Source organism: Lepidothrix coronata, unplaced genomic scaffold (genome assembly GCF_001604755.1).
Source record: "Lepidothrix coronata isolate B3197 unplaced genomic scaffold, Lepidothrix_coronata-1.0 Scaffold73, whole genome shotgun sequence".
Taxonomy (NCBI): Eukaryota; Metazoa; Chordata; class Aves; order Passeriformes; family Pipridae; genus Lepidothrix; species Lepidothrix coronata.
In genome coordinates, this window is record NW_016690253.1 from 3,244,110 (window position 1) to 3,270,314 (window position 26,205).

Consider the following 26,205-nt stretch of genomic DNA (forward strand, 5'->3'; position numbering starts at 1 on the left):
TAAAAGACAGGTTTTTGTATGGTTAAAAACAATGTGTGTTTACTAGAGCAAGTCTTAAAATTGAGGCTTGAAAGTTGGTGTCTAATAGTAATGGTCTTCAGTGAGAAGGCTTTTTATAGTGTCTGGAATAAATTGACATAAGCAAGTCCAAAGCCTTTGAAATTGCTGTGATTGTGTGTGGTGGAGGGAGCAAAGTTTGGGCTGTTATCTGGCTATGTAAAGGAACCAGAGTAGGTAAGAAAGTTAAATGGAGGTAGCAGAGGATTAAAAAGGGAATTTGCGACTGTGGAATGCTGTAGTGAAACCCTGGTAATGATTTTCCCAGCCCTGTATTTGTCTGCTTTTCTCCTAATATTTTTTTGGTTTGGGGTCTGGGTTTTTTTGCTGTTGGTTTGGTTTGGTTGTGGTAGTTTGTTTTTTGCTTTTGGGGGTTTTTACCCCTTTTTCAGCTACTCAAATTCACAGCTGGCTCTTTCAACCTGCCTCCACAACTACAAATGTTTGTGATAGCTCTGGGCTTATGTCCCGCTGCAGCAAAAGGGGGAGGAAGGACCTTTCTCCTTCCAAGAGAGTACACCCACCCCTTCCCATTTACAGTGTCAGCTCCTCTGCTGCTTCATGTTTTGTGGCAAAGTCTGACTTGTGTGATTGTCTTCCTCCTCTTTAAGTAGCTGGGCTGTTCTGGGGAGGGTAGGGCTGGGTGTGGGCATGGCAAAGCAGGAGGGTGCCCAGGACCTCAACCTGCCAGGGCAGCAAGGTGGTCATGCCCTGTGCTCTCCCTGTAGCAGAGCCCTGGGAAGCCAAAAGAGCAGAAGTGACTGCTGGTGCTGAGGGACAGCCTGTGGTACATGGGCTCATGTCTGCACTGTTTTTCTCTTCCAGTTAGTGGATGCTTCTTGCTCCAGGCCCCCAGAGACAGCAAAAGGTGCAACAAGCCCAGCTTTGTGACTCTGACCTTGTGGTGCCTCTCCCTTCCTGGGACAGGTACATTTATCTCTCTGCCTTAGGCTGGTGATGTTGTCTGGCTGATACTGCCAGGGAGCCCTGAGCCAGGTTTACTGACCCACTGGAAAGGCTGCAGCCTTCCCACAGCTCACTGCCCCAAATTTCCACCTTGTACAAAGACAGGAGTGAAGACTGGGCAGGGAGATGTGCGAGTAAGGGCAGGTAGGAGTATAAACTCAGCCTGGTGGGAAGGAGGGGGCAAAGAGTGCTGCTGAGCTCTTTGCTGCTGAGCCAGCCCACCTGGGTGCAGAGCTGCCTCCCCCAGGCTGGTGGGAAATCTTTGCACACACCTGCACAGCAAAAGAAGAAGAAGAAGTAGTGCTGGTGTATTTTTATCAGCTGCCGTGTAGTCAGCTCACATAATGAGTGGTGTGAACCCAGCAGCACAGGTGACAGGCACTGGAAGTCCTTGGAGAGGTTGCACTCGAGCTGGCTGGGGCTGGGACACTGTGCAAGCACCTGGAGCACTGTCCTGTCCCTTCCCCTCCCCTCCCACAGGGCCCAGAAGTGCAGGGGAGGGAGCTCAGCTCCCTCAAATGACCTGTGTAAAAGGCTGAGATGGGGAAAATTGCATCCAGGCCAAAAGAAAGGAAATCACAGCTGTTTGCCCGTTATTTCCAGGGCCAGAGTAAGAGCTGCCTGTGTTGGTTTAACTTTTGGCTGGTTTTCCTGGAAGCTGCTCTTTTGCCCCTGGAGAAAATGGCAGTTGTGAAAATGAAGCTCTGAGCAGCTGCAGTTCCTGTTCCCAAACTGCACCTCAGGTCAGGGTCTGAAAGTACTGGGGGACAACCCAGGTGCCCTGAATGCTTGAAGTCCCTCTAGCTTTGTTCATAATGGTGTGGACAATGGTTTCTTTAGGGCTGCTTTCTGTACCGACTCCTGCACCTGCAATTTTGCTGAAAACAGAAGTACTAGGTCCAGTTTTCTGGGTGCAAATAACTGTGATCCCATTCCAAAATACACAGCCTTGTGCAGAGCAGATGTAAGCAAGGAAGCAAACAGTCACTGAATATTCACCTGTGTTCCCTTCATCTTTGTAAATATGCCCCCAGGCTTGTCCTCCAAACAGGAAGGGAGCTGCAGGTCCACCCTGTGTTTTGAAGCCTGCTCTTGTCTTGAATTTTGAGGTAGAATTTATAAAATGGAGTTGCCCTGATGGAAGAAGGCCAAAGGGGGAAATCCCTGTTTCTTTTCTGTTGTTTGCCTGTTTGTTTTTCCCTGAGCAGGATCCCACATCTCCGCTCCTTCTCCTGCTACCTTCTCGCCAGCCACTTCCCCCTCCTTTGAGCTGATCCTGTAGCAAAGTGACTCAATCATGCTATTTGTGGCACAACACAGTCATTTTTCTTTCCAGCAGTCTCTGATGTCAGAGACCAGGGAGGATGGCACCCTGGCAGGCCCCTGCCTTCAGCAAGTGCTCCATGGACCGGCAGGATCGGGCTCCAGCCCTGGATCAGACCCCAGGGTCCAGCTCAGCTCGCACCCAAGTCAACGGGTGTTTTGTTTCTGACTTCAGGGAGAACAAGATCAGGCTCCAGATAACTTGTTTGCACTAGTAAATGAAGCCCTTTGACCCACTGTGAAAACTGGGTGTCAGAAAAGCATGTTCTTGGTTTGGGTAGAATTAGCAAATTAAGGGCTGAAGGGAGTGCAGCAGATGTGATGTAGCTGCATCTCAGGAAAGCACTCAATACAAAAGCTTACTCCAAAATTAAATTCCACTGGGCTCAGATTAAAAGCTGGTTGCCAGGTCTCCAACAAAAGGAATGCCTGAGCAGGGATGATGCCGGGATGCTGCAGGGCTGGTGTTCCCTACCCCCTTCCCCAACGGGCTGGCAGATGGCACAAATCCCACAGGGCCAAGGAGGGGCCTGGAGCCCAGATTGAGCCCAGAGGGCACTGTTACCTCTGTGAACACCCAGTGGCATGGGAGGATGCAGGAGGTGTAACCTGGCATGAAGGTGCCTGAACTCACCTGGCCCGTGAACACCTCATGGGAATGCAAAGTGAAGCACAGGAGAGCTGTGGCATGAAACAGGGAAGTGCTAAAATGCTGTGGAAATTCTGCAGTATAAAGGGAGGCTTAAAGGTGCTACCCACAAAGATAAAGCAGTCAGCTACTGGGTATTGGAGGGAGGTGGATAAAATAGTGAGGAAAAGCTGGATAGCACTGGCTGAATTTAATATATTTTTCCTCCTAGGGGCTTTTTTTTTTTTTTGGTCAGAAATTGCATTGGTTTCATCAAATTTTAAGCAAATTTTTCACTTAAGAAAAAACATTTCAGAGAATGTCCATGCTTCACCCCTGGTTTTATGTAGAAAATGTTTCACTTATGTCAATATTTCCCTCACTATTTCAAGCTGCTTTGGAACCAGCACTGATGTCTAAGATGAAGAATTGCCAAGGCTTTCTCTGGACCTCCAGAGACTGTCTAGTCCACCCCTGCCACAATATTCAATAAGCTTTACACTGTCACACATACAAGCTATACATTACAGTCTGAGATTTTTATTTCCTTTTCCAGACCATGTAGCATCCATTTGGTAGTGAAACAAGTTGACACTGGTCAAGTGCTGATGTCACCAGTATTTTGCTGTCTGTTTTCAGAGACCTAAAAATAGAAACAACTGTAACAATGCTGAAATTCTCGGGTGGTAATTGGAAATCGTATTTGAAACCGGCTTTGAAAACCCTTCAGGGAAATCTCGAAGCTATTTGATTTCGTTCTAATTAGGGACAAAACTGGATTTCAGCAAAACAGGTGATTTGAGGAGCCCGGGCTGCATCCCTGAGCTCGAGGGGGAACTGGGATGGTGGGAAGCAGGCACAGAGCAGGGTGGACAGCAAACGAGATGTGATGCCTGGCTGGCGAGGAGCCCAGGCAGTGTAAACTGAGCAACTGGAAAACTGCAGAGGAATTTGATGATGGAGACTGAATCCTGTGCAGGGAGAAGGAGGGATCTCCTCCTGCGAAGGTGGGAGTGCTGGTGGGAAACGTGTGCATGTGTGTTGTCAGTTGTTGTATCCCTGTCCCTGATGATGCAGCGAGGTGTGTTTTGGAGATGAGTCAGTGTGGGAGCACGCAGAGGTGCCAAGGCATGTGGGGAGCCTGGGGAGGCAGAGCCCTGCTGTCCTCATCAGTGTAAGTACCTGTTCAGTGCTTAAAGCAAGGGGGAGAGAACGGTCACGCTTCAAACAGCTCCAGGTTTGCAGTTTGAAACTGAGAGGAGCTGGCTGTGTCTGCTTGGGCTGGGCTTCAGTTCTGCTTCTCTTGGTGAGTTCTCATCAGTCAGCTGCTCCTGGGGGATGTCTCTGATTGCAGCCAGTTACTGCTGACCCACTTGTGGACCAGACCTCGTTCCTGGGCACCACCTCTGGCTCACCTTGCCCAGGGAGGCAGGGCAGGTTGACAGGCCTGTGACAAGCATTGCACCCACACTGTCAGAGCCTCCAGGGCTGCCCTGCCTGCTCCCCATGGCTAGGGTTCTGCTGGAGCTCATCTTTGGGGGCTCCTTCATAGCCCCCATCTCCAACCTGCTGCTTGACCAGGACCCAGCCCTGTCAGCATTACCCTCCCCAGATTCCACCCTGGGGTTATTTAGCTCTCCAGTCTATAGAAAGGTTTCTCCTGCTCCTGTCTCACTTGAAACCAGCTGTTTTCAGCCATGTCCTCATTTTCTCCATGGGTGTTATGTGATTTTCTGCAGACAAGGTGGCCTGATGGGTTAGATGGAGGAGTTTTTAAGACTGAGGATTTTTTTTCTGTACTGAGACTACTGAGCAATTTTCTTTTCCCATCTCACAGGCCAGAAGGGAATAAATCCTCTTTTTTTTTACTTCCCTTTCCCTCCCTGAGAGAGGTTTCTCTGGAAATGTGAGAGATGAATCAGGCTCTGCCCTGTCTCTAGGAGCTCTCCCTGCTCCCTCCCCAGGTTTGCCAAAGGCAACAGAAATCTCTCCCTTGGCAGCTTGGGTGCAAAGAGTCGGACTTATATCCATCCATCCACCCCCTTGGAGCTAGTTCTGCAACCTTGTCCTGCTCTCACCACAGAGCTCTGCCTTGGCTCAGCTCCTTAGCACAAAGATGTGGAGGTTGGAGAAGAGTTTGTTAGGTGGGTGAGAGGAAATGAGGATTTAATTACCAGCTCAGCTCCCCAGCTGAGGCTGAGGAAAGATCCTCCTCTTATTTTTGCCTCCTAGAATCGGGATTGGGGATTTAACAGGAAACAGTGGAAGAAAGTTTAATAATATGGAACTTCTGAATAATCTTGGAAGCTGTGGAAGAAGCTGGAGGTCACTCAAACAGGGCAAAGCAGCAAACCAGAGCTGCTTCTCTTTCCTTAATGTTGCAAGAACAAAGGCAAGCACCACCAGGGTCTGGCTGAATTGCTGCCTGTGCTACATCTCCTATAAGTCTGACTTGTTTGTTAGCACAGATAGAGGTCAAGGATGTGGTGAGTGAGTGTTTTAAGGTTTCACCACCTCAAAGGAGTATCCACTGTCTCCTGACAGATCAGTGTCACAGCTGGCTCTGAACCCCCAGCTCACCCTGGCAGGACCTCTTAGTCTTCCTGCTTGTCCTATCCCAGCCACCCCTCTAAGCCCATCCCTGGACTTTGCCTATTCTTTGCCACGTCCCACAGGTTTAAGTTTTGGGTTGCTGTCTTATTAATGCAGCTTAGCCCAGCCTGATGCTGCAGAAGGGAGATATCTCTAAGTGCAGGTCACTGGTATCTGAAACAACCATAACAAATGACTCTTTTTAAAGGTGTTCCACCTGGGACTTTCTCGTCTCCCAGTCCACTTGGTGACTGGCCAGACACACAGTGCATTTGGGATAGAATAAAGGGGCAGAAAAACAAAACCTTGCAGTCAAGGCAACTCTGCTTTGTACTCTCTCAGGGTGGAAAAATGGTTGATTTAGATGGCTGGTACCCTGAGTACTAGTTTAGAAAAAGCTTTTTTTTCCTCTTCCATCTAAGTGCAGTGCACACTGTTATTTATCAAAGGATGTCTATGCAAGCACAGGTGCTTTTGGAAACAGTGACCTTAGCAGGATTGTGCCAAGGTTTATGGAGTCAGTTTTAGGCAAACAGACACAAGGGGAAAATATTCCATATCCTTGCCTTGCTCTTGGTTCAGTCATGACCTCCAGGAGTTTGCAAAGATCAGACTGTGTTAAAAGAATGGCAAAATTCACCAGACTTATAAATCCCTCCAGGCCCTTCAAAGTTTGTGCTTACTGCCAGGCAGAAGGTGACATTTGCCAGCACGTTTTTATGGCTGACTTTGAGAATGTAGAGTAGAGAATAAGAATTCAGTTTTGCTTTTATTCCCATGTTTAGCAAAACAGTAATTGTGCCTCTCTTTCTACCTCTTAATCACCAGAATTCCCCTGGGAGTCTCACTTGCCCCATGGGGCAAGCCTGCCTAAGTCCTGTGAAACCTGAGCTGCTTCCATCCCTTCTCCTTATTGCTGCAAACTGGTGAGAGCTTTGGGAGTCTGTATCCCGAGGGGACAGGAGCATCTTTAGCTTCTCAGGAGATCTGAAATCCAGAAAGTTGCAAATAGCAACTTAAATGTTTATCTTTTGCTGTGAGAGTGTTTGTGTTAGTCCCTGCATAATGGCACTTAATCCATGACTGTAACATAGGGTAAAGTGACTCTTGGCTGTGTTTCCCCTTGATTTAGAAAGGCAGTGGTGGGGGGATTTGCACTCTGCTCCTGTTCTCATCCATACTGAATTTTGGTCAGCATCCTTTTGAAGCCGAAGGTATCAGGGAATATTCCTGGACACTGAACCTCAGTGTCCCACATAGTCAGTTTGTTTCCTGGATTTGCTCTTTGTCTATAAACATTCTGTCGGGTATTTCCCAGCTGGAGCACAGCAGAGGCTGGTGACCATTCTCAACAGGCTTTCTGCCTGTAACCAAACCCTTTTTCTGTGGGGTAAGAATTTAAATGTAGACAAAGATCATTCCATACCAGTTGACATTGGCCTCAGAAAACAGTGCCAGGCATGTTTAGTTTGCTGGTATAGATGAAGTTATGATACAGACAGTGCAGTGGTTTATTTTGTGAGGATGAGCTTAAGGGACCACCTTTGTTTTAGGCATGTCTCAAAGGTAATAATAATCTTCCCCTCTTTTCAATACAGTCCTCCTTAGAGAGTCTGGACTTGCTCCTTTTAAAACAGAACATATTTTGGGGAAGTAATTTTTTACCCCTTACACTTGTGGCTGGTGAGTTTGGTTCTCCCAACATACTGGAGATGATCTGGAGAATGAATGGGTGGCTGAGGGCCTTCAGAGCTGAAGTTTGGTAAAGGGAGATCTGACTGGGGCAGGAGCTGAATGGGCAGCTCCCTTGAAGGTAACAAGCAATGGGATAAGAAGGAGATGGAAAGAAGGCATTTGGCCACATCAGGTTTTAATGGCAGGTTGGAGCTCAAAGCTGCTCTATGTCTGTGAACTTATATAATCATTCTAAATAAGACAGAAGAAGCCATTAATAAATAAACAGTGATGGGGAGGATCAGAGAGGGAATGAAATGGCTGGTGGTGTTCGTGTCAGGGAACTGAAATATTTGTGGAGGGCTGATGGTTTGCAGGAACTTGAGCAGTGCCTTTTGAGCTGCAGCTGTGGTGGGGCTGTGCTGCTGCCGGGCTCAGGGAGCAGAGCAGGCAGAGGGGCAGCAGTCGAGGCTGCATCACCCTCTCTGTGCCACTCTCTGCTTTGTCCACACAAGCTTCAAGTGGGCACAGCTTTTCTTGTTGTAACAGAGATCCAGAACTAGCCCTGTGTGACTTGGAGCTCCGTGGCAGTTTTCATAGAGTTGGTCTCTACCTCTCCTGGGGGTGAAGGGCACTCTCCAGAGTGAGGTGTTGCTTTGGCTTCTGTTTGATCCACTCCATGCTGGCAGAGGAGGGGATCTCCATCAGCCCACAGCCTGCCAGAGCTGCTCAACATCACATACATGTCCCCTTTTTATTTTTTCTTTTTTTTTTTGAGATGTACAGTGGTTTCTCCACATCACGTTCTCCCCCCAGATGAACTGTTTGCCAGCCAGCTGTGCAGTGGGGCAGCAGGGCAGCGAGGACTGGGCTACTTGATAGCACGACTGCCTACAGACCTCAGGAGGAACAATTAGGGCGAGGGGATGAATGTGGGGAAGGAGCTGTAAAGGTTGTGGAGGGGCTGAGCCGGAGGCCTGTGGGGTGGGCAGAGACTGAGGGAGGGAAGGGGAGCTGGAGCTGGAGGGGGGGGTGGTGGCCGGGCTCAGTGGCTGGAAGGGGGTGGATGTGGATGCCTCAGCGAGCTCCCCGTGCCCGGCGCAGGCTCTCCCCTCCACGGGCAGTGTCTCTGTGAATCGCCGTCAAAGCAGAGGAAATTTCACACCACACAAATTTCTGAATTTAAACGGGGAGGGAGGTGGGCAGAGAAGCGGGAGAGGAGGAGGGGGAGGGAGAAGATGCAGCCTGGCCGGGCGCCAGCGCCTCATGCTAACGCCAGGGGGAAGGTGGCATCCTTCCCTGGCGTTCCCTCTGGTCCCCGCTCCCTTTCACTGTGGTTGTGTCTTCTGGAGGCAGTGCCTCTGTCTAGAGCTGTTTACAGGGTGATGGTTTGCTCTCTGTCTCCTCATCTCCCTTCTCACAGAGTGAGTATCCGCTCCTCTGCTTTCTGTCTTTTAACCTCTCGTTCTTCTCCAGCTTTTCCTCCCCAGGCTGGTTTACTCCTTGCATTCCCTGATCCTTCTCCTCTGTTCCCTCACCCTGGTGGCCTGTCCTGCACTATCTGCTCTCCTGTCTCTCAGGTCCCCTCCTGCCTCTCCCATCAATGTTCATGCTCTCATCACTCTTTGATCCTCTCCTCATTTTTCCACCTCTTACTTTCCTTCTATTTTGATTGCCTGTTAACCCTGTTGAGACAGGATCCCCCCCATCCATCTCTCCATCCAGTCCTCCCCATGCAGTCTTCCATGAGCAAACACATCTCTTCAGCCAGCAGCTCAGAGCATATCAAGGTGATACAGTTATACCCATCAAAGCATGAGGCAAAGGTTGGTCCTGTGGCCTTCTGAGCCAGAGATGGCACATGTTGTGACCCCAAAAGGTCACTGGGGTGACTGAGTTTTGCTTACATCCCCCTCTGACTGCCAGAGGTGCATGAAGCCTCTTCATCCCTTCTTGAGTCCCACCTGCCCATAGTAGACAGCCACCAAAGGAGCTTGAGAAAGCTCTTGTTGGCCTCTCTAGGAGCAGGTGAATGGTGAGTCAGCCTCAGAGGCTGCAGGTGGGCATTGCACCAACCGTGGCAGGTGCTATGAAAAGCTATGATGGATGCTGTGGGACACCCATGGACTGGGAGCAGGGTATATCAAAGGGAAGCTGGTGTCCAGGATGCATTTTAAGATCTGAAGTCTAAAAACTGAAACACCCCCATCCCCTCTGGGATATCACTTGCTTTATCCTAAGTGATAAAGCAAGTTTGGGCTGATTTATCAGGCTCTAGGAAGCCCAGAGACAGGATCTGAGCTGGACCTGGTGCCTCTTGAATCTTGTTACACTTCAGGACCCTCACATCCAGGTGCTCCTGTGCTGCTGGTGTTCCTGGGCTTGCCAGGCACTGCAGCTGAAATGCTCTGGAGGAGCTGCAGAGAGCTGTGCTACCTCTGCTTCAAAATCACAGCAAAACCTGACAGGGTTCCAATGTTCACCTGCCCAAGCCGCGTTACCTGGGCAGATCACCAGGAGTTTGTGACCTGCATCTCACTGGGGTACCTCTGGAGGGTGCTGAGCTATGTGGTGTGGATAAACCAACCCTTTAATCAGAAGGAAAAGGAAATTATCCAGCTTTTGAGGACAGACGTCCTCTTAATCTTGTCTTTCTCCTTTCTGTCCTACCTGTCCCGTGGCTCTCTTCTTTTCGAATCAACAGGGATAAATTCTGCCCTGCTGTAAATCTCTGCTGATCCAAATTGGTGTGATCTTGCAAAAATCACTGGAGTGGCTCTGGATTTATGCCGGCTGTTGCTGCGAGCAGGGTTTGGTGCATGGAGTGTGGTGGCCATATCTCACTGTGTCACGCTCTGCATCTCCAACCAGCACTGCAGGTGATAAGCGAATCCTGGCGAGAGGGTCCTTCTCCAAGCACAAAAGGCGGAACCCTGGATGTCCTTTGTGCGGCCAGCTCAGCCAGCCAGGCTGCAATTTTGGGATGGGCGCCGTGGAAAGGTTTTTTAGCCCACGGGGTCCACAAATGGGGTGGAAAATTTTCATTTAAATACGGGTTTTTTTTGCATCTCGCACTTTAGGGAAAACGGGAAAACGCATTTGTAGCTGCCATTTCCCAGGGGTGCAGTATAATATATATAGTGAGGGCTGTGTGCGGCATCGGGGGATGAGTCATCCCCGTGCATGACTCCTTGGTCTCAGTGCCCGGCCAGGATGGACTCTGCACCTCCCACCTTGGGCTTTCCTGGCAAGGTTGCAGCTCCCCCTGGGTGTGCTTTGGATCTGCTTCCCACCCCTCTCCCCCCCGTGGTCTCCTGTGCCCTGTTACCCCAGTCCAGGAGCATTAGGGTGGGAGAGGCATTGTGTTTCCAGCTGCCCTCCTGGAGGTGCCAAGCTGGGAGGCTGTAAAACCACTGCATGCAGTCCCAAAGCTGTGGTGGCAATTTTTAAGTGGCTTTTGTCCTGTTATCCTTCTCTCCCTCTGAGCTTTCTCCTCCACCCCAACTGCATTACAGATAAAAGGGTTAAGAGCTCGCCTGGGCCCCCTGCTCAGAGAGAGGGCAGTTGCAGTGTTGTATCTAGACCCAGTGAGGATATATATAAATTCCCTTCGTCTCTTCGGTTCTATTTATAGCACGGCAGGCAGTGGCAAAGGCTCTCCTCAAGGCTTCATCTCCTACAAACAGACTTCACAGACAGCAGAGAAGATAAATTTAGCACACGAGATTTCTTAAAGAGCCAGCAGCTCTGCGGGGCTGCCAGCCTGCCCTGCCACAGCCCCTGCCCCGATACCCCCCCTGGGGCAGCCCTCTCCCATGGGTGCTTGTTCCCCCACCTTCTTCCTCCCCCCTTCCCATTTCCAATTTTCTGTCCAGCTTCACCCATTCCCTCCCCCTTTCTGGTCTCTTTTTCTACCATTGATGGGTTTTTTTCTATTTTTTCCCCCTTCTTTCTCACTGGTTCGCCATCTCATTCTCTCTGCTTTCTTGTTTTTCTTTTTTCCTGTCTTTTCTCTCTCCCAGGCCACAGGGCTCAGAAGATGAAGCTTTCTCGTTAACAGTTCACTGGTTATGCCTACATAGTAAAAAATGTGTAGCTTGATTAATGCCTTCCAGATGGTTAATTGAAAAAAATAGGGGGAGAATGCACCAATCTCTCCCCCCTCTTCAGCACTCTGCACACACATATCACACAGGAAGAAAACTGCATTAAGGGGCGAGGGAGCAATATATTTGAGAAATAGGGGCAGCCTGTCAGCTCCAGGGCGGTGTTGTCAGGCTGGTGAGTTAGCTCTGTCCCTGCTTCGTGCCCTTGTGTCTTATCTATCCCAGCCCAAAATTCCCCATCCCGGAGAGCGATGCTCCTGCATGTACAACATGCAACACACACAAACCCTCCTCGCAGCCTTGTCTGACCCTCACCACTGCACTCCTCTGCCCCCACCCCATGCTCCAACACCCACCCTCATTCTCCCCCCACACTTGTTTTCCAGGGGGCTGCACACACACTCCCCGTGTCTTTAGTGAATCTCGATCCCGCAGTTTGCGCACGAGTGACTCCGGTACCGGAGCCGTGAGCCCACAGGAGCAGGAGGGCTCTGCCAGCGGGGTCCGGGCTTTGGGTGGGGCAGTGCCAAAATGGGGACAGTGAGGGGGCTGCAATTAGGGACGTTGGGGCAATTAGGGCAGGAAGAGGGGTGATGATGTGGTCAGATATTCTTCTCCACAGGTCATTGCTGGGAGATCCAGTCGATACATCATCTGCTCCGCGGACACGCGTTGCTGTCTCCCTCTTACATACGGACATGCCTCTCCTCTTCCCCCCCCAGCCATAGCTCTGCCTACTCCCGGGTTCTTTGTCTCTCCCAGGGGAGAGACAGAGGAGGAACACAAATCCCTCCCCACCCGGTTAATAGAGACGCTGCCTCGCTGACGTGAGTCACGGGGGGTTTGTGCCGTGTGCCACTGGGGTGAGCCGCATCCAGCCCCCCGCCCTGCACACCTCCCACCGCGGATCTCCCTGGTTTCCAGGGAAACAGCGGCCCCAAATGCTGCCTGACTTTCGCTTCTGCCTTTCATTTCTCCTTTTTTTTTTTTTTTTGTGGTAAGTAAAAAACCCAGACACAACTGATTTTTTTTTCTTTTCCCCTCTCTCTGTTCTCCTTTCAGGATCACCACCACGGCTGCCTGCATGATGGACCTGCGGAGGTACCCCCTGGACCAGCAGAACTGCACGCTGGAGATCGAGAGCTGTGCGTATGCCTCCTGCCCGCGCGGTGCCACCTGATGCCACCCGCCCCAGCCACGCCTTCCTGCTCTTGGGATGCCTCCTTACGGGCCACCCGTCCTGGAGGGATGTTCCCTGGGGCAGGACCAGGCTCCCTCATCCAAACTTTATCCTGAGGGGACCCCGTGGGGGAAATGCCTGGGAAAACGTAGCTCCAGCAGCAGGCTGGGCGTTAAAATCACTCTCGGGAGTGACTCGCCCTAAGGAAGCCCTGGGAACCTGTCCTCACTCGAGCCTGGCTCTATTCTGTGTGGGAGGTGGGACCCGAGCCCTCCCACAGTCCCTCCCTGCCTGGATCTTCCCTTGACTCCCACGGAAATCCTCTCCCAACTGCACTGGCAGAGGAGGTCCAGCTCTCCCTCCTACAAATGCACTGCAGCATCCCTCCAGGAGTGGTCCAGAGCAGCAGATCTCACAGTTAATGATGATGCACCTTCAGTGGTGATTCTCAGGGAATTGCTTTTCCCACCCAGGAGGTCCCACAGCACCCACAGTGGGAAGGTGCCCGTCCTGCCCGTGCCTGGGCCTCGGGATGTGCTGCTACCACAGCGCTTGGCGTGGCGGGTAATGGGATGGAAATTAGGTCCTGCTGGAGGCACTAATGCCATGTCATGTCATTCCTGGCACTCCTTAGCATTTTGAGAATGGTTTACAGTACAACCAAGAAAACAGAAGGCAGAGAATTACCCACAGTTCCCCGTGTTGCGATTTTGTTCTTAATGGGTCATGTCAAGCCAATTTGTTAGTTGAAGCTACGATTCCTTACAATATTCCTGAGATCCAGGCAGAGATGAAGAGATTCAGTTGCTTCTTTCCTCAGAGCTTTTGTCTTTTACTTGCACATTTGAAATCTGCAGGGCTCCATTTTCTTTGCTTCCAAGACCACACAACTCTGGAATAATGGTGGTCTTATGGCCGGATTAAACCCTGAAGTATATTAAAAAGAAAACCAACCCAAACCTCAGAGAAATAGCCCTTTTGTGGTGCAGGGCTGCTGGGTTTGTGAAGCAGCAGCAGGCAGATGGGGTCTCCTGCCCCACAGCAGCTCGAGGCACTTCCCTGCAGGAGAAAAGCCAGTGCTGGCACTGCCTGTTGATCCCATCCATCCACCCCAAAAATAGCCCTCACCCCCTGTACCCCTGCCCATCTGTGCACCAGGATTCAACAAAAACCTGATGAGGCAGGCTGCAAACAGGCTGTTAATCTGACATTTTAAGATGTCATATCAATACTTTTTGATATTTCAGATTGAAACGACTTGTCTTTGTGAAAGTTCATTTACCTTTTAAAAAGGAAAATGGAAATTTGGTTTTCTTTTTAAAGCTAGAAATCAAAGCAAAGCCTTTATTTTTAGACCGAACAACCTTTCCCTTTTGAAACACTTTTGAAAAATGGCTTCCCGAAAAAAACCACGTTTGATTTCACATTGCATAACGCCGTAATAAAAAATAAAAATACAAAAAATTGGTACCCGATACCAGCAGGTCAGCAAATAAATGGAACAGAGCTGGTTAAACTGCAAAACCTCCTAAAATTAGTTACCGTAATTTGACATTTGCGTTGCTGCTCAGGAAGTAAATTTGAAGTCAGTGCTGTTGAATTTGTGGATGATGAGGACGGCAGCGTGCGGGGCTGGCTCGCTGCACGTTTGAATCCTTCCCAGTTTGAATCCGTCCGGAATGTGTTTGAGTGCTGATGAATGCAGAGGTCTGGGCGTGGGAGCACAGGGCCAGGCTGCCATCCCCAGGGGCTTGGACCCTCGTGGGCACCAACCAGGGGAGGTGCTGGAGGGCTGGGAGCCCTGGGCACCACGGCGGGAGGGGTCGTGGCAAGGCTCTGGCAAAAAGGGCTGGAGTGAGCGAACCTGGCTTGTATAAACCAGGGGAGCCGTGGGTCAGAGCAGAGAATCCACTGGCCTCGTTGCTGGTGAGAGGGGGGAAAGGGGCTCTGTCTGTATTTGGGTTCCAGAATTTTGAAAGAAGTTGGCAAATCGGAAGAGTTTGAGGAAAGGTGCTAAAAAGCGGTTCAAGGGCCAGAGCGGATGTTTTTCAGCGAGAAACCTCAATAGCTCAGTCTGGTTTGTTTACTGCAAAGGAGGTGGAGAGGTGGATTGTTTACAGGCTGGGTGCACCTCTGCAGAGGGGGAGCGCTGGGTGGAAAGGGCTTGGGAACCTCCTGGAGAAATTCAGAGCAACCATCAGAGCCTGGAATTCTGAGCCAGATGAATTCGAATGTAAAATTGCACGCAGTGCTTTTAGCTGTGAGAGTGTTGGAGCTGCTGGAATCAGCCACGGGGAGGAGTGGGGGACTTAGCTGTTTCTTGCTGCTTCCCACCCTGGGTCTGAGTGCTCTGGGAGAGATGCTGCATCCAGATGCAAACACCAGTTCCTGTGCACAGAGCTTGGGTACTGAGCAGATGAAAGGATAAACCTGAGGGTGGGCTCATGGGTGTGGGGGCTTTAGCACTTACTGCTGTGGGAGCAGCTGGGAGAAGAGGTGGAGCCCTGGCTTAGCTGATTTACATCAGAAGCAGATGTGGCATGGCATTTGGAAGATTGGTTTTATTTTTTTAGCACCCATGAATAAGCGTGGTAATGACTGAGAGCACAGGATGTGGGCTTGGAGACTGCACAGTCATCAAATAATTCAGTTTGGGAAGAGACCTCGGGATGTCTCTAGTCCAGCCTGCAGCTCAAGGCAGGGTCAGCTCTGAGATCAGACCAGGTTGCTGAGCCCTTTGTCCACTCAGGAGCTGCAGAATGAGACCATCCTCAAAGGTTCAGCTCTGATCTGGGGTAACCCTTGGTCCCCAAGGCGAGGGAGAAGAATTTCTCCTTCATGTTATATTCAGTGGCTCTTTATTCCCTTGATCCCACTAATCCACTGGTGCTGGTTTTGGTGGCAGCCCTCCTTAGTGGATGTTAACCTTGCTGGGCATTGCCAGGGAGCTGCCTCTGTGCTGCGAGGGCGTGTGGATAAGTCAGGCTGCTGTGCTGCAGTGCAGGCGCTGAATAAAAGCTCTCTGTGGGCACAGGTGAGGCTCAGGCTCTCAAGGCAACCTTGCACCATGCTGTACCACAGCCTGGGCATATCCCACTGCACCCAGAGGTGCTCCCGTGCAGCTCTGCACTCCACGGGGAATAAGAGGCCACCCCCTGTGCAGCAACAGCCACAGGGCTCCTAAACCCAGCTTGCCACGAGAGGTGTGAATTTTCAAGTAGAGATGAATTCTTGCCCACAAGGGCAACAGACAAGGCAGTGAACATCACACTGATGGGAGGGGAGCTGGATGGTTTCATCCCCTTGGCCTCATTTGCCATGAGTCCAGAGCATCTGGGGAGGTCTTTCCCCTGAGACTGTGGCTTTGGGTCTCTCACTGTTTCCAGCCCATGCAGCCCTGTTTGGCATGTAGAGTTTGAGGTTAAAGTAAGAGGCTGTACCCTTGGCTGAGCCAACAAACCCACTACCCTGAAATGCAAGGGATGAATATTTGTTATGAGCCTGACTCCCCTTCCTCTCTTGTCCCGTTACTGCCCTTCTCAGCCAGTACTTGGTAAAAGCAGCCCCCAGTCTCAGAGACTCTGTCCACTTCTTGGATCCCAATTTCAACTGAGATTACTTGGAAGAGGAAGGTGCTCTGATCTTCAAACTTCTTTTCAGCTGCTGTTGTAGGTCTTTCTGTCTCTGGGAGTTTTTAATAGTGCAATGCCCTGTTTACCCAGTCCCCACCAGTCTATATTGTGTGGTCTCCCCCTCCTGGTAAAAGCAGGCAGTTTTAAAAAGCAGAATGCTGTGTTTGGTGCATTTGACAGAGGCTTCTGGTGCTCAAATCCTTGTCATGTCAGGCATGGAGATTATGTAGTACAAGTCAAGGCTTGATGGGCCACGTCTCACCTTTTTCTCCTGAATTCTAGCCAGAAGTGGGTGTTCTGACCAATATTTTCCACGTCTCCTGGGGACTGTACTGCCAAGCTCAGCTGAAGAAGAGGAGTACAGGAGAGGGCGGGTCTAGGCTTGCTGTCTGATGGTGTGGACTTTGTTTCGGATCCTTTTCCAGATCACCTTAGTGAAAATGGGGTGTGTCATCTGGTCCAGCTTGTCAGCTCAGTTGTCCCTCTGTGCTTCCTCCTCCCTGCAGATGGTTACACGGTTGATGACATTGTCTTCTTCTGGCAAGGAAATGATTCTGCTGTCACGGGGATGGAGGTGCTCGAGCTGCCCCAGTTCACCATCATCGAGCAGAGGCTGGTCAGCAGGGAAGTGGTCTTCACCACTGGTGAGTCAACCCAGGCTTCTGTTCCTTTAGAAAAGAGGCATCTTCTGGGCCTGCCAACTTTCCTGGTTTTTGGTTGTTTTTTTTGGTTTTTTTGGTTTTTTTCTGGCTGCTCCTCTTCAAAGACTTACAGGATCATTTTCTTTGCTGCAGTTGTTCTCCTTTCTAAGTCAGAACATCAACTGGGCTCAAAACAGAACCTCTTGAGAAGGTTCTCAGCCTTTATCTAATTTTTATGTGGTGTACACCTGGGTCTAATGTAGGTGCAATAGTAAGAAGAATATATCCATTGAAAAGCAAGTGGCTTATGAAATTATGCAAACCCATCTGCACAGGGCAGTAAAAAGATTTGGTGAGAATACCTGGGACGATTCAGATACTGCCAGCTGGCAGGCTGGAGGGGTTTGGATTTTGGTTGCTGCCTTCACTTTGCTGTGATGTAGGGTTCACTGCCAAAACAGCAAACCTCACACCTGTTAAACAGGACAACTTTTGAAGTGCCATGAAAACACAGCCCGAGGGTATCAGTGGTGGCAGATGGTGATGTTGTTCCAACAGTGTCTCGGGGGCATGCTGAGAGCAGGGTCCCATTGCAATGGCAACCCAGAGACCCACTACAAGAGGCAGTATTCCTCCAGAAGACGTTTGCAGTCTAAATAGGTAAAACCTTCAAAAAAAAGACTGGCGGGATGTTGTGTTCAAGGTACGAAAGTGGCACAGGGTGGTGAGAGAACAATGCCTCCTTATTCCCAGTCTGCCTCCTTGATCATTAAAATCTGTTGTTATCCTGTTACTTTAGCTGCTAAACCAGGATTAAAACCCATGTTTCAGGCTGCTGTGTTGCCTAAGGGACAGAGGTGGGAAGGAGGAATGACTTGGACTTTGTTTCACAGCAATGAAAGAGTCTCTGCCAAAATTAGCCTGCTCCAGTGGAAGGACTGTAAAAGTACTTATTGTCCTCACTATCCTCATTAGGTTTGCTAAAAGATTAGGAGGAAGTTGCAACAACTTGAAAATAATAAAAAAGAGACCTACAGATTAACTAACACCACTCTATTTGCATCTGAATTTGCCCAGCCTGACCATAACCCATTTTTAGAACAGCATGGGAAAAGTATGATTCAGATCTTCATTGCTGTTTGGAGGCAAAGGTAGCACATGAAACATTGGAAAATCATCTCATGGCACCCAAATATAGGGTTAAAGTCTCCCATGCAAGTCTCTATCAAATTGGCTGGTCCCATAATAACAGCCATTCTCCCATGGTGGCTGATATAATAATGTAACTTATGTAGTTTCTTTCTTCTTAATATTCTGAGACAACTGAGCAGATTCTGAAGAGACCGCTTTCAAAAACTGATGAGTCTGCATAATCAAATGAAGAAGAAAAGAGATTTTTACTCCTGCCTCTTGAGAACATTTTCCAGATAAAATTTCGATTCCTAACCTAAGCTCTTACCATAAATGCAGCCTCGCCCTCCTCTCAAAAAACGTCTCCCTTTAATTTCTCGTTGGCAGGTTCGTATCTGCGCCTGTCCTTGAGTTTTCGGATTAAGAGGAACATTGGTTACTTCATCCTGCAGACTTACATGCCATCTATTCTCATCACCATCCTGTCCTGGGTCTCCTTCTGGATCAATTATGATGCTTCTGCTGCACGAGTGGCACTGGGTATGTACCTTCCCATGATATGTCAGAGAAGGTGTTTCCATGAGGGAGGTCACCTGTAAGAAAGAAAATACCTTTTCTTTATGAGGCAGCAGTTAAGCCCATAGACCTGGCAAAGCTGTCATCCCAAATGGACATTTTTTTTCCTGAGAGCAAACTTTAAATTTTCAATCAGAAGAGCTGTAGTTTTTTTGTTCAGAGGTGTTAGTACTTCCCAAGCTGGAGTCTGTTTTGTTTGAGTCAGTAAAAGTTCTACCACAGGAGTTTAAACTGTCTAAACAAAAACAGGGATGGTCACAGATTCTCAGATATGTGGGATTCTGACATGCCACGAGCACACTGGTTCCTTCACTGTGGTTTGTGCTGGTTTTCTTAAGAAGACACATCTGGGCACCTCTTTGTGCCAGGACTGGTTAGTTGGATGATAAATGCTGAGGGTGGGTGGCCAAAGAGCAGAATGTGAATGGTTAAAAGATGAAAGAAAGGGAGGAAGGGGCATTACACATTTTTGTGATAGTTCAGACCCCTTGCAGGCACTTTTTATAGCTGAAGACCTTCATAGCCAAGGCAAATGTGGGCCAGTAGTTAAAGTCCAAGTTCTTCTTAAGCATTCCTAAAAAGGAATGTTTTCCTATGAGAAGAAAAAAAAAATGAGGTCTTTTAAGCAACAGAAGGGAAGTGGGGGTGGATTGGAGATGAGGATTTTGAAGAAGGAACAGGAGAAAGAGGGGATGACTGACATATGAGAATGGAGCTGTCCAACATGATATCAAGTTCAGAGGTGAACTTTAGGAGAGGCAGGGAGGGAGCAGGGTTGGATCTGTGAGTGGAAAAAGGCTCAGAGGCAATGCAGCACAGGTCTTACAGAAAAGGTTGGGGTTTGAATTAGCTGTAGAAGACAGAGTTTGAGAAGACTCAGAAGGGAGGGATGGTTTGTGCAAAGATATAAAATAGGTAATTTGACTGTGCTTGCTTAGAGAGGCTGGAGCAGAGAGACAGGGTGGGAAGAAGAAGAACACAGTAAATTAAAAAGGTAAGTTACATTGACAAGAGTACAATCAGTGAGAGAAGAAAAAGAGACCGTGGCAGACATTGCTGGCACAGTGAAAGCACAAGCAGAAGGGGGGATGTGAGATGCACAGCTGGTGAATGTCTTCTGACATCTGGATTTGAAGGAAAAGACAGAAGAAAAACATTGTAGATCAGAATTGGAACAGCTCTCCCAAAACTACTCCTGACAGTTCTCTATCTAACTTATGCTTTAAAAACTCCAAAGAAGGAAACTCTCTGCTCTTCTGGTCACTTCATCTCCAGATTTACCTGCTCATATAGTCAAAAAGCTCTTCTTTATGTCTGCCCTAAGTCTCCATTGCAATTTGTCCAGCTTTTAATGGAGCCAGGGAGAACATTCTATTCCCCCTTCCTTTGCCTCAGATTTCTGGATGTTTAGATTGCTGTCTAAATTTAGACAATACAATATATTGTATGTATATAAATACATCTCCCTTCTGCTTACTCAGCAGGAGACTAACAGTTCTTTAAGTCTTTAATCAGAATTTACACTAGAGACACAATGAGGGCGAAGGGGAAACAGGACAAGCAGTGCTCCAGGATGCACAGAGAGCTTTGAGAGCCATCACTGTAGAGGTAGGACTGAAACCAGAGGAGCAAATGAAGGTCATCGAGACTAATAATGCTGTTAACAGATGGATAAGGAGGAGGGACACTAGAAGAAAGGGAGAAAAAGGTAGTAAGTGAGGGCAGCTGAGCTAGAGAAGTGAGAGAAGAAAACTGAGTTGAAGAGGAAGAGTTACCACCCCCAAAAGAAATATGAGGGCTCATTGCCATCTTTTTGGAGGTGACAGACTTTCAAATCTGAGATTTCAACAGAAATCAAGAGAGCTGGGGCCACTCTGAGAGTCCAGAGAAGGGAAGAGTCTGAGAAGACACTGAAGGAGAGGCCTGAAGCTGTGAGAGTAACCATGGTGCACCAGGCTTTTGGAGGCTGAGTGGATGGGGACAAAAGTGTTCATGAAATGCTTATTTAAGATGCAAGAAATATGAGTAGGCCTAAAAAAGAGAGTGTGAGAACCATGGGAGGAATGTGTATAAGTGATAATTGAAGTAATGAGTGGTAAAGCTGGTGAGAGGAAGGTGGGAACTGGCAGGGTCAAGGATGTGGACAAAAGGCTATGAGGAAGGCAAAAAAAAGAGAGAGCCGTGAAGAGGGAATCTCTTCACTCTTTCTCCTATTCATGGCATTGGAAAGACATAGAATATTAGAAATTCATGTCAAGGACACTGAGGCATTCAGTAGCACACAGTGAGGCCTGATGAGTTCACGAAGTAGAAAAAAGGGGAGGAGAAGAGGTCAAAAAACAGAAGAAAACTGAATATTTTCCACCACACTGAGGGAAAGGAGAATCAGGGAGGACTTAAAGAAACGAGGTCCAGAGGATGTTGATGCCCATCATCCTGATGATACTCAGCTTTGGCATTTTCTCCCACTGTTTGCAGCTGGTTTATCTTCTGTAGCAATTTGTGCTGGGCACCTGGGCTTAGAATAATGAGGATTTTCTCCCCAGTTGCACTGCTCCCATCCCTCCTGAGGCTGTCCAGCTAGGAGGGAAGAACGGGGAAGCCAAGAGTGGCATTTCAGGAAAGCATCCCACGTTGGTAACAGAGCACCTCCCCTCTCCTTACAGGGGTCACCACGGTGCTTACAATGACCACCATCAACACCCACCTGCGGGAGACTCTCCCCAAGATCCCTTACGTGAAGGCTATCGACGTTTATCTCATGGGCTGCTTCGTCTTTGTGTTCCTGGCACTCCTGGAATACGCTTTTGTCAACTACATATTCTTCGGGCGAGGGCCCCGGCAGCAGAAGAAGCAGAGTGAGCGGATCAGCAAGGCCAACAACGAGCGCCACCGCTACGAGGAGAAGAGGGTGAGAGAGCAGGTTTGTCCTCTACTTTCATTGTGGCAGGAGGGAAGAATTCAGGCTCCCCGCTGTTCATTCTGTCCCAGATGAGCTGTGGAGCAGCCTTTGTCCTCATCAGGAGAGGTGAACTCCAGTTCCCCTCGTCTGGTGACGACTGGGAGGTTTTTTCTCTTTAATTGTTTTTTCATCACCCTCAAACCAGTCTCATCAGGACTTACCCTCGTGCATGGGGCAGGTGTACCCAAAAGCACTCCTGTGGCTCTTGGTCCTGCTGTGTTGGCAGAATCACAGCACCCCACGTAAAAGTTGGCTGCAGGCACATGTGGCTGGTCCTTCGACTCCAGCAGCAGCAGACAACAAATGCAGCACGTTCACTGACCCAATCAGTGGTTTGTTACACAGAAAACAGTTCAAAATCCCCCTGCTGGTGTGTGCACCCTGCACAGGATACTCCCACTACCCTTCTCTCTGTCTCCCCCGTTCTAGGTTGACCCTTACGGCAACATCCTCCTCAGCACTCTGGAGATGAACAATGAGCTGCTGGCCACGGACATGATGAGCAGCGTTGGCGACTCTCGAAACTCTGTCATGTCCTTTGAAGGCTCAGGAATCCAGTTCCGGAAGCCTCTGGCCTCTCGGGATGGATTTGGCCACCACCCGACCCTGGACCGCCACGTCCCGCTGAGCCACCACGCCGCGGCGCGCAACCGCGCCAACTGCCGCCTGCGCCGGCGGTCGTCCAAGCTGAAGCTCAAAATCCCTGACCTGACAGACGTCAGCACCATTGACAAGTGGTCACGAATCATTTTTCCAATCACTTTTGGATTCTTCAACCTTGTTTACTGGTTGTACTATGTAAATTGATGCCTGCGGCCTCCGAGAGAGAGATAGGGACAGACACTCAGACAATGACAACACAACAGGAGTGTTGTGGTCTTTTGGGTTTGGGTTTTACTCTTTACTATCTCATTGTCATTTATTCCTCTGGTTCATTAGATTTATTCTAAGCTTACTCTTCTCTTTTCAGCACACGTAGAACCACGGAGTGTGGGGCGGGGTGAGGGAGAGAAGGGTATGGGAGGGGGTGTGGTTTCAGGGAGGGATGTGTTTGTCTTGATTTTGGTTTCCTGCTGAAGGACTTAAACCATTGTAAAAAAATCAACAAAAACACCAAAACCCAAAAAAAAAGAAAAAAAAAGGGAAAGAAAAAAAAAAGATAAAAAGACAGAAAAAAAAAAGAAAAAAAAAATCAACACAAGAAACCCCCAAAACCAAGAAAAGTTTTTTTAAAAAAGAGGGGGGAGATTTAAAGAAATTGAGTCAAAAACTGGTGGGGGTGATAGGTTATCTTTGGCTGTGCTCACTAATGCGCTATCCTCACTTCCATTTCACTACTGAACTTCATCTTTCACTTTTCAGTTTTATTATATTTTTTAATATTTCTGTCACTGCTCTTAACCCCTTCATGTTTATTCTCTCATGGATTCATGAGGTGATGGGGTTTCATTCTCATGCTTACAAGATTTTTCTTTTCTTTTCCTCTCTCCCTCTCTCTTGCTTACGAGCCTGAAAGAATCTTTTAAACCGACAAATAAAAAGAATATTTATTTTGGAAGAGCCGGGAAGGGGGGAGGACAAGGCAATTATCTGGGAGGGAAGGGGCAGTGTGGGGTTATGGGAGGGGGGGGAGGAGGAGGGAACTTATCAAAAACAAGGCACATTTGCAAGATGCCTTTTTCCACCTTCAGGAGTTTGCAAGCTGTTTTTCCTGGATGAATGTATGTGTGTGTGTGTGTGTGTGTGTGTGTGGGCACGTGTGTCAGCGTGGACGTGTGAGTGCAAGCATGTTTTCTGGGGAGGGGAGCTGGGGAGGGGGGTTTTGTAATATCTTTTGTAGAAAGAAAGAGAACACAGATGACATTTGACTGGCAGTGTTCTGGGGGGAATAGCAGGGGTTTGTTTGCTCGTTGCAACTTGGTGGGGTCGGATGTCAGAGCCCCGTCTTTGAATCGACAGAGGCGGAGCTGGGGAGGCAGAGTGTGCAAATATCCACTTGCTGAGGACAGAGAGGGGACTTGGGCATCAGCAGTGGGACAGGGCTGCTGTTCACCACTGGCATCTGATCTCTAGGAGACTAAGCTGAGTCGGTCCTGAAAGGAGGGGCTGTTCCTAGTCATTCCCACCCTGCATCTTTCTTAGAGAGTTTGGAGATAAAAGCAGTTGCAGGACTCTAAAAATCCTTTCCCCTCTCTTCCTGTTCTTTATGCCAGGCAATGGACTCCACAGTCCAGCCCACTAAGTGACCATAGCCTACATCAAGGTGCAGGAAAGGCTGGATGTCATTTAACTTTGTTATGCTTCAGGAGGAAAAAAAATATGGAAACGATTATTATCCCCTTTCCTAAGAAGTTCAGAAGCAAATGGTGGGGTGGGAACCTCTGATCTGTACTGCTTCTATCAGGCCTTGCTTTGTGTCTGTTAATACATGCAGAATGTAGGGAAAAGCCCCGTGTGCCCTTCCTTACAGATGATGTGGCTAAGGATGCAGGAGAGTTCCGTGGAACATCATCCTGCTGGAAGGGGATGGTCTTCAAAGGCTGGGCAGGGTGAAGGTTGCAATGAAAATGCTGAGCTTGTCAGTGCTAGTGGAAGCCCCTAAGTCTCTAGCAGCTTCCATCCATGGGCAATCATTATGAAGGTCCAGAAGGGTAATTTGGCCTTGGAGAGCAAGGTCAGCTTTTTCCAAAGGAGCCAGTGACTTTCAGGATAACCACTGAATTACTGGCCACTTTGGCAATCACTGATGATTGATAATCTCCCTTATAATATTAATAAAAGCCATGAAAATAATTTATTCACAAGTGCAAAAATTTAATCCTAGGGTCATTCTGCCATTCCTGGAGTAATGATGGGAACCTTGTTCCTACCTGGTAGTTTTTTCCTGAGAGACCCACAGACACTCACATTGCCCTTTATCCAACCATCCCTTTATTTTCCTGCTAGCATTCTCTTCCCTTTTTCCTCGATTCCCATTGCTTGGGAGAGCAGAGTGATCCCCTGAGACCAGGGAAACTCCTGTTTTTCAGATGGCAGATAAATCTAATGCACATCTTTGATTCACTAATTTGTGTCTGTACAGTGCTATGGAAATGTGAATCATTACAGGCCTGACCTAGTGACACTGAAGTCATGGAAAGTTTTGCCATGACTTGGATGAAGCAGGATCAGGCCTCATCAGAGTAATAAGTATTATTATTTTTGTATCAGTAAGGTGTCTTATGCAGAGTCCGAAGCATAAAAGTAGAGCATCCATCCTTCCCAGTCCCCCCGTCTCTGTCCCCCTCTCTCATGTCCATGTGTGCACAGATCTGGTCCAGGCCTCCCTGGACTCACCAAGGTTTTAGCACAATTGTTAAATCAGACTTAGATTCTCCACTGCCCTGCAGAACAGTCCCTCACTGCTCTCCACATTCAGGAACAATGCTGTTGAAAATGGGTTTTTCCCACTATTACTGCAGTTTTTATATGGAGTCTGTATAGGAATAAGAGTCTGGAGAGTGACTGGAGCTGGATAATAGGGCTCAGGCTGGACTAGGCAGTCCTCTCCACTCGAGACATAGGAATTTAAAGCTTGGCCAATGGAGGAAGTCACGCTGTCTAGTGGGATTCTATTCAGAAATGTCTTTTCAATGTTTTAGTGGGAGTCATAAAGTCGTGTTTTATGACATCAGCAGTATAATGTCAGTGGGTATATGCATGTCGTGGCTGCAGTTCCCAGATGGAGACTGCCTATCAGCAGGTTCAGTTTTTAAGGGGAGTCTAACCAGATGATTGACGATTAAATAAAATATCTAAACACTTACCCTTTATATATGTGATTACAATGTAAAGGGTGATCAGAGTGATAAAAGTAGGAAAAAAAGAGGCAGTTATAAGAAGCCTATTAAGATTGGAGGGAAAACAAATGGCTGTGTGGTAAGAAATGACGAAGCTGAGGGAGATGACTCAGGAACTCCAGTGATTTGGTGGTTGTAGTAAAATCCTGACAAATGTGTGACAGGAGTTAGGCACCTGAGAGCTCTCTCAGCTGGTCCCAAAGGCTGGCAGGGGCAGCAGCACACAGATGTTGCAAAACCCACTGATGCTCTTTGCTCCTCGGGTGCTGAGCCCCACACGGAGTGGGGTCCTGACCGACCCCATCCAGTGCTCTGCAGGTACAGCCCAGGGCCTCCAGAAACTGGAGATCAGGCACAGGGGGGCTGTGTTTAGTATCTGAGGCTTCAATCAGAGATTGAGCCCAGAATTTCATAGTGACAATCCAAAAGCTTTCCAGGGAAAAAGCACTGCTTAGCCGACTTCTCCACCTGCTGGGACTGAGAGCCAGGCTCCTTTGCTGTTGCCTCGGTTCTCTGTTGGCTGGGTTCTCTTTCTTATCAGGAGTCATCCTAGTTTCTCTCTTTGAATGTTCCTAACTTGGTATTACCAGGTCAGTTTTACTTCATAGAGTCAGTATATCCAGACATCTGGACTATTTGGTCCGACACAATAATCTTTGCCAAAGAGTGTGCAGTCAGGACTTTTCACAGTTCAGGAGCTGCCTTATAACTTCTGATGATGGGGCAGAATGCTGGAGAACAACCGAATGTCCTGTGAGTCAGATGAGTAATAGAAGATGTGTTCTCGCCCTGGGGTGAGGGAAGAATGCTGAAGGCCTTTAGAAATGCCCTCCTCCAAAACTGAGGTGGCACCTCCACGTCCCCCCTCCACAGCTGTCTGCGTCCACCCCTAAGAAAG

At 48.7% G+C, this 26,205-nt stretch overlaps 1 protein-coding gene across 2 annotated transcripts in view; it reads left to right on the plus strand.

Moving 5' to 3' along the window:
• The window catches only part of GABRQ (gamma-aminobutyric acid type A receptor theta subunit), a 71,027-nt gene extending 48,367 nt beyond the window's left edge, over positions 1–22,660 (plus strand). Inside the window, exons 5-9 of one of the 2 annotated variants that reach the window (XM_017819307.1) lie at positions 12,409–12,491; positions 16,665–16,802; positions 18,318–18,470; positions 21,173–21,429; positions 21,898–22,660. In XM_017819307.1, coding sequence (XP_017674796.1) covers positions 12,409–12,491; positions 16,665–16,802; positions 18,318–18,470; positions 21,173–21,429; positions 21,898–22,275 — 1,009 coding nt within the window. In that variant the 3' untranslated portion in view covers positions 22,276–22,660. The remainder of the gene's footprint in view (positions 1–12,408; positions 12,492–16,664; positions 16,803–18,317; positions 18,471–21,172; positions 21,430–21,897) is intronic. The other variant, XM_017819308.1, reaches the window with a different exon arrangement.
• Positions 22,661–26,205: the final 3,545 nt, after the last annotated feature.